This window comes from Scheffersomyces coipomensis, assembly GCF_036884675.1.
Source record: "Scheffersomyces coipomensis strain NRRL Y-17651 chromosome Unknown DFJ63scaffold_4, whole genome shotgun sequence".
Lineage (NCBI taxonomy): Eukaryota > Fungi > Ascomycota > Pichiomycetes > Serinales > Debaryomycetaceae > Scheffersomyces > Scheffersomyces coipomensis.
The window spans coordinates 1520212-1529149 of record NW_027042895.1 but is presented as its reverse complement, the minus strand read 5'-3'; the positions used below and the strand labels follow the sequence as shown (position 1 = coordinate 1529149).

The 8938-nt window shown below is 37.6% G+C and overlaps 1 protein-coding gene across 1 annotated transcript; it reads left to right on the top strand. All coding sequences in view use genetic code 12, as the record gives it.

Moving 5' to 3' along the window:
- Positions 1-558: 558 nt before the first annotated feature.
- On the top strand, positions 559-7989 carry DFJ63DRAFT_313770 (Hyphally regulated cell wall protein N-terminal-domain-containing protein; the record flags this gene model as incomplete). Its single annotated transcript, XM_064906228.1, has 2 exons — positions 559-7741; positions 7772-7989. The coding sequence occupies 2 exons, from the start codon at positions 559-561 to the stop codon at positions 7987-7989; spliced, it is 7401 nt and encodes a 2466-aa protein (XP_064761988.1).
- Positions 7990-8938: the final 949 nt, after the last annotated feature.

Here is an 8938-nt window from a genome sequence, read left to right as displayed (position 1 = left end):
ACTAGTAGTTCTGCAGTAGTATTAGGAACTGCAGCCACATATAAAATCGATCAAAACGAAAAATAAAATCTAGTCCCCTTCCAAAAACGATCACAAAATAATCCCAAATGAAATAGGAAAAAGAAATGTTCAAAATTTAAAAAATAAAGTTAAAAAATAAAAAAAGTTAAAAATAAACTGAGATGAAAAAATGGGACAAAATAAATTTTAGAGCTGCTAAAAAGAGAGAGGATATTAATTTGCGATAGTTGGGGTTTACACAGTTAATCTCTTATTATTAACATTCAATCATCACCCTTAATGGAACCCACTTCAATTGCATCTTATTCATATTCTTTATGATGCCTCGTGCTTAAAAAATAAAACTCTATCTCGGCAGTTGAATTATTTAACTATATAAATATAACTTGCAATCCTCGATAACTGTGATGGGAATTAACAACTTGTTTCGACTATTTTTTTATATTCATAAATCAAAGCATTGAATATTCCTTTCATCAACTTAATTGATACCCTCTTCCTAATTACTTATCTCATAGATATTTTTTTTAAAGGAAAATGAAAGGTGTTTCTTTACTTTTAGGTATAATCCTACAGTTAAGCATTGCTTTAGCTGATACAGTTATTTCTCAAGACACTGTCTATTATGGTACCATTGCTGTTGTTATCGGTGATTTAGATATTAATCCAGACGTGTGGTTGTCTGTTATCAATAATCAAGATACATCTATTGCTGGTAACGTTAATGTTGGAACTGGTGGTGGATTCTATATTTCAAGTTTATCCCAATTATTCGGTTTAACTGTCACCCTTACAGGGAATATTGTTAACAATGGTACCTTTGCTTTTAACTCGGTTGACTCATTGCTTCCAAGTAATTTTGATATCACTTCTGCTCAAATTATAAACAACGGTGATATGTATCTTGGTACCAATGGTGCCATTGGTGGTAATGTTGTAAGTCTTGATACCGCTAATCTTGAAAATAACGGTTTGTTAGTACTTTATGAAACTTCAAATAATGGTGGTATTGCTGTGTTAGGTAGTCCTTTATTTCCTATTACAAATGACGGTCAAATTTGTTTGTATAATGAATTAGTTAATCAACAAACCGATATAGACGGTACTGGTTGCATTACTATGCAAGCTAATTCCACCGTGTATTTGAGTGTTGACATAACAACATATACTGATCAAATCTTTTATATGGCTGACAGTGGTTCAAGTATTATTGTTTCCGCAAATCTCCTCGATACTCGTCCCACGATAAATGTTTATGGATATGGTAATGGAAATATGCTTGCCTTATCCGTATCATTATATATCACAAGTACTATTCTTAATACCGTGCCATTTTCTTATGATGCTACTACAGGTATATTGTCTCTTTACTCGGCTTCTGGTACTGTTAATTTTGATATCGGTCTTGGTTATGTGAGTGACAATTTTGAAACTGTTTTTGATTATGATGCTAGTTCACAAGCCGTGATTCCTGCCCTTATTCCTAATGCTGTTGTTTATAACGGCGATGTTCCATCCCCTGCACAACCAGCTACTTGTGCCGTATGTCCAGTACTTCCAGCCATTCCAGGTATTAATGGTACTGAGTATACTACTACTGTCACTACTACGTCTGGTACCGCGTCTTGTACCGATATCGAAGAAATTATTATTACAACCGATACTGCAGGTGATTTTATTACTTCAACTATTACGCTCGCTGATTACTGTTCAAACCCCGACACTATTTTCACCACAACTTTTGACACAACTGAATCGGATGGATTTATTGAAACTGATAGTGCTGTAGTTGAAGTCACTACAGATAGTAATGGTATAGTATATACCTCCTCATCATTTTTCCCAACCCCAAGTGATCCATTCACTTCATTCACCACCACATTTACCACCACTGAGTCAGATGGATTTATCGCAACTGATTCAGGTATAGTTGTTGTTACTGGCTATTCAGATGGTGCCATTTATACATCAACTTCATTATTCCCAACTACAAGTGATCCATTTACTTCTTATACCACCACTTATACCACCACTGATTCCAACGGTTATATTGCTACTGACTCTGGAATTGTTGTCGTAACTGGTTACTCTGATTCAAGTGAAATTTACACTTCAACATCATTATTCCCAACTTCCAGTGACCCAGACACTACATATACCACTACCTACACTACCACTGATTCAAATGGATATGTTGCTACTGATTCTGGTGTTGTTGTTATTAGTGTTGATTCATCAGGAACTGAAACTAGTACTTCATTATTCCCTACTTCAAGTGATCCAGACACTACATATACCACCACTTATACTACAACTGATAGTAATGGATATGTTGCTACAGATTCTGGTGTTGTTGTTATCAGTGTTGATTCCTCAGGAACTGAAACTAGTACTTCATTATTCCCTACTTCAAGTGATCCAGACACTACATATACCACCACTTATACTACAACTGATAGTAATGGATATGTTGCCACTGATTCTGGTGTAGTTGTTATTAGTGTTGATTCCTCAGGAACTGAAACTAGTACTTCATTATTCCCTACTTCAAGTGATCCAGATACTACTTACAGCACTACTTTCACTACGACTGACTCAAACGGTTATGTTGCCACTGATTCTGGTGTTGTTGTTATCAGTGCTGGTTCCGCAGGAACTGAAACCAGTACTTCATTATTCCCAACCTCGAGTGATCCAGATACTACTTATACCACTACCTACACTACCACTGATTCAAATGGATACGTTGCTACTGATTCTGGTGTTGTTGTTATCAGTGTTGATTCCTCAGGAACTGAAACTAGTACTTCATTATTCCCTACTTCAAGTGATCCAGACACTACATATACCACCACTTATACTACAACTGATAGTAATGGATATGTTGCTACAGATTCTGGTGTTGTTGTTATTAGTGTTGATTCATCAGGAACTGAAACTAGTACTTCATTATTCCCTACTTCAAGTGATCCAGACACTACATATACCACCACTTATACTACAACTGATAGTAATGGATATGTTGCTACAGATTCTGGTGTTGTTGTTATTAGTGTTGATTCATCAGGAACTGAAACTAGTACTTCATTATTCCCTACTTCAAGTGATCCAGACACTACATATACCACCACTTATACTACAACTGATAGTAATGGATATGTTGCTACTGATTCTGGTGTAGTTGTTATTAGTGTTGATTCCTCAGGAACTGAAACTAGTACTTCATTATTCCCTACTTCAAGTGATCCAGATACCACTTACAGCACTACTTTCACTACAACTGACCCAAACGGTTATGTTGCTACTGATTCTGGTGTTGTTGTTATCAGTGCTGGTTCCTCAGGAACTGAAACCAGTACTTCATTATTCCCAACTTCAAGTGATCCAGATACTACTTACACCACCACTTATACTACAACTGATAGTAATGGATATGTTGCCACTGATTCTGGTGTAGTTGTTATTAGTGTTGATTCCTCAGGAACTGAAACGAGTACTTCATTATTCCCAACTTCAAGTGATCCAGATACTACTTACAGCACTACTTTCACTACAACCGACTCAAACGGTTATGTTGCCACTGATTCCGGTGTTGTGATCATTAGCGCTGGAAGTGACACTACTGAAAGTTCTACATCATTATTCCCTACTTCGAGCGACCCAGATACCACTTACACCACTACCTTCACCACCACTGAAAGTAATGGGTTCGTTGCTACCGACTCTGGTGTCATTGTTGTAAGTGCTGGTTCATCAGGTACTGAAACTAGTACATCTTTATTCCCAACTTCAAGTGATCCAGATACTACTTATACCACCACTTATACTACTACTGATAGTAATGGATATGTTGCTACAGATTCTGGTGTTATTGTTGTTAGTGCTGGAAGTGACACCACAGAAAGTTCTACTTCATTATTCCCAACTTCGAGTGATCCAGACACTACTTATACCACCACTTATACTACAACTGATAGTAATGGATATGTCGCTACTGATTCCGGTGTTGTTGTTGTCAGTGCTGGTTCTTCTGGAACTGTGACTAGTACCTCATTATTCCCAACTTCAAGTGATCCAGATACCACTTACACCACCACTTTCACTACTACAAATTCTGATGGATCAGTTGCCACTGATTCTGGTGTTGTTGTTGTTAGTGCTGCTAGTGACACTACTGTTACTTCGACTTCATTATTCCCAACTCCAATTGATACTGATACTACTTACAGTACCACTTTCACCACCACTGAATCTGATGGATTTGTCGCTACTGATTCCGGTGTTGTTGTTGTCAGTGCTGGTTCTTCTGGAACTGTGACTAGTACCTCATTATTCCCAACTTCAAGTGATCCAGATACCACTTACACCACCACTTTCACTACTACAAATTCCGATGGATCAGTTGCCACTGATTCCGGTGTTGTTGTTGTTAGTGCTGCTAGTGACACTACTGTTACTTCGACTTCATTATTCCCAACTCCAATTGATACTGATACTACTTACAGTACCACTTTCACTACTACAAATTCCGATGGATCAGTTGCTACTGATTCTGGTGTTGTTGTGGTTAGCAGTGGATCATCTGGTTTTGTTACTTCAACTTCATTATTCCCAACTTCAAGTGATCCAGATACCACTTACACCACCACTTTCACTACTACAAATTCTGATGGATCAGTTGCCACTGATTCAGGTGTTGTTGTCGTTAGTGCTGCTAGTGACACTACTGTTACTTCGACTTCATTATTCCCAACTCCAATTGATACAGATACTACTTACAGTACCACTTTCACCACCACTGAATCTGATGGATTTGTCGCTACTGATTCTGGTGTTGTTGTGGTTAGCAGTGGATCATCTGGTTTTGTTACTTCAACTTCATTATTCCCAACTTCAAGTGATCCAGATACCACTTACACCACCACTTTCACTACTACAAATTCTGATGGATATGTTGCCACTGATTCAGGTGTTGTTGTCGTTAGTGCTGCTAGTGACACTACTGTTACTTCGACTTCATTATTCCCAACTTCAAGTGATCCAGATACCACTTACACCACCACTTTCACTACTACAAATTCCGATGGATCAGTTGCCACTGATTCAGGTGTTGTTGTCGTTAGTGCTGCTAGTGACAACACTGTTACTTCGACTTCATTATTCCCAACTCCAATTGATACTGATACTACTTACAGTACCACTTTCACCACCACTGAATCTGATGGATTTGTTGCTACTGATTCTGGTGTTGTTGTGGTTAGCAGTGGATCATCTGGTTTTGTTACTTCAACTTCATTATTCCCAACTTCAAGTGATCCAGATACCACTTACACCACCACTTTCACTACTACAAATTCTGATGGATCAGTTGCCACTGATTCTGGTGTTGTTGTCGTTAGTGCTGCTAGTGACACTACTGTTACTTCGACTTCATTATTTCCAACAGAAAGTGAATATAGTACCACCTTCACTACGACTGATTCTAATGGATTTGTTGCCACTGACTCAGGAGTTGTTATTGTTAGCAGTGGTCCTTCTGGAACTGTTACTTCTACTTCATTATTCCCAACTTCCACCGACCCAGATACCTCATATGATACTACTTTCACTACTACAAATGCCGATGGATCAGTCGCTACTGATTCAGGAGTTGTTATTGTTAGTGCTGGTCCATCTGGTACTGTTACTAGTACTTCTTTATTCCCAACAGAAAGTGAGTATAGTACCACCTTCACTACGACTGATTCTAATGGATTTGTTGCCACTGACTCAGGAGTTGTTATTGTTAGCAGTGGTCCTTCTGGAACTGTTACTTCTACTTCATTATTCCCAACTTCCACCGACCCAGATACCTCATATGATACTACTTTCACTACTACAAATGCCGATGGATCAGTCGCTACTGATTCAGGAGTTGTTATTGTTAGTGCTGGTCCATCTGGTACAATCACTAGCACTTCGTTGTTCCCAACGTCTCCAGTATCATCTAGTAGTACTTCGACTATTGATTTAAGAATTTCTTCTTCTAATTCTGTCTCTTTCTCATCAGTGAATTATTTCAACAGTTCGAGTTCATCCAATCCAGATACCGAGTATACAACAACATTTACTACAATTGGACCAAATGGTTCTCCAGAGACTGAGTCTGGTGTTGTCGAAGTTACAACCAATTCTGCAGGTAGTTTATACACCACTACTTCCTTATTCCCAACTTCTTCAGCTCCAACTTCGTCTGCTTCATCAGCTCCGACTTCGTCTGCTCCAATTTCTTCAGCTCCAATTTCGTCAGCTCCTGCTTCTTCAGCGCCGGCTTCTACCAGTCCAAGTTCATCATCATCAGCAGCATCGCCTGCACCAAGCTTTATTTTTACTGCTGTTGATTCTATTGACTGGAGTCAAACTGGATCAATCCCAATAGCTATTCCATTATCCCCATTATGGACTGCTACAGTTGCTTGGCAAATTACTATTGATCATACTTTAGGCTTTCCATTTTCTTTGACTTTACCAGATACCTTTGGTGTTTACAACCCTAACTATGGTAACACTAAGCGTGATACTGTCAATTCTATTTACCTTACTGCCGATGGTGTTAATTATGCTGAATGTATTTCTGATCCAGGTTCATTATACGAAGACAGTTCATCATTACAATGTACTATTTTAGAAGTTGCTACTTCATTAGTTACTGGTACTATTGAAATCCCACTTATTTTCAATGTTGGTGGTTCTTCAAGTGCTACTGATATTGCTGCTGCTAATAGTTTAACTGCTGGTACTCAAAGTGTTACCTTCACTACTGGAGATGGTAGATCTCTTACTCAAGATGTTACTTTTGTTGCTGGTTCTCCATCTCCACAAGATCCATCAGAAATTGTTTTTGCTGTTAGAGCTTTGGAATGGTCCAATGCCAATGCATACTACCTCCTTGGTGGAAATTGTCCAACTTCATATGGTTTCGGACAACTTACTTTAACTATTAATGAAGGTACTCTTGATTGTGATACCTGGGAAGCTAAAATCACCAATGATCTTAATGATTGGTATCTTCCAAAGTCCGCTCAAAGTCTTGGATCTATCAGTTTAGGAAGTTGTAGTGGTAATCAAATCGTTGTCAATTATGCCAATGTTCCAGCTGGTTATAGAGTGTTCTTAGATGTTATTGGATCCCCTGGTGGATATGATATTACTGCTACTTATAGTGATAACCATAGTTGTGCCGCTGAATCAGTAAGTGGTAGTTCCAGTACTTTCACCACTACTAATTCTGCTGGTGAAAGTACTACTGGTACTGCTCTTGTTATTGTCACTTCTGGTGTTACTGTAACTGTTACTGAACCATGTAGTGAATATGGTACTACTTTTGTTACCACTCTTCCAAATGGACAAGTTGCAACTGAGTCAGGAGAAGTTATTGTTACCACGAACTCTGAAGGTAGTCTTTACACTACAACTTCATTATTCGGTGGTCAAACTGTTTACACTACTATTGTTACGACTGATACTGTTGGAGTTCCATGTACTGAAACTGCTGCTGTGATTGTTTCAAGTTCCGAAGGTGAATTGTACACCACTACATCTATTATTGGAGTTGAAACTGCTACCCCAACAGTTGCTCCAGCTACTACTGAAATTGCACCAGCCCCTGCTACTCCTGCTGTTCCAGCTGGTACTACTACTGAAACTGCTGCAGCACCTGCTAGTACCCCAGCCGCACCTGGTGCTCCTGCTGGTACTGCCACTGCTGCAGCTCCAGCTGCTCCAGTCGGTACCATTACTGCTCCAGCTCCAGCTGCTCCAGCTGGTACTGCTACTACAGTTGCTTCTCAAGCTGCTACTACATCTGCTCAATCTGTTCCAAGTTCTGTTCCTCCAGCATTTGAAGGTTCAGCATCAGGAAAACTGATCAACAGATTCATGTTAACTGTTCCAATCATTAGTATCTTGATGACCTTAGTTTTCGTTTAAGAGAACTGATTTGTTTGATAGAAAATTGTTTTGTTTTCGGTTTTACTATTATTGACATATTGAATTGAATTTCATGTTGTTATATTTATTGTTCATTTTCAGTTCTTATTTTTTATACTGCTTGTTTCTTATTGAATAGTCGAGATTTTATTCTTCTCCTTCTTCTTGATTTACATTGATGGTTATTTTATTATTCAGGGTTTTTTAAATTATCATTTTCATTATTGTTTCATTATATATTTTCTGTCATTTTTACTTCTATTAATTTTCATATTAATATTTTCACACTTTTTCAATTCTTTAGTTTAACTTCTGTATCTTTTATCTTAATATAAAAGAATATGTTTGTATCGCTTTTAAAATTTCTGTAAGCTTGTAACTTGAAAGTAAAGTTTAATTTGGGGTTGTCTTGTTGACTTGAGAGATATGCCTGTCTTGTGAATTTCATTTCATTGTTTACTTCGTAAAATTTATTGATCGGTTGAATTTACGGAGAGCTTTGAAATTTCAGATTGAATGATTGTAATGGATTCAATGATATATTATTCAGTGCTATTTGAATTCTTTATGAAGTTCTTCTACTATTATTCATAATTTTAGGTGTTCTAAGTAATATGATGTTATTCACCTCTTCAGTCTAGTTAATCATAGGGGTCTTTCGTTGGTAGGGATCGATAGAAATAGTTTTCAACCACAATAGTGATTATATGCAGTGCGATTAGACTTTTTTTGAGCTGCTCGAAGCACAGCAAAGCAATGCTAAGCAAGTACAGGAGGTTACAGCACTTTTTACATTTTATAAATTGCTATTTTTTTATGTTGTACACAAGCTTGCATTGCATCTTTTTCAATTCCAAGTATGTCGTAAGTTTAAAAGGGATTATTTTATCTTTACAGATTATCAAGTTATGTAGTCTGGATCTACATAGATAATAATAGATAAGTTAAG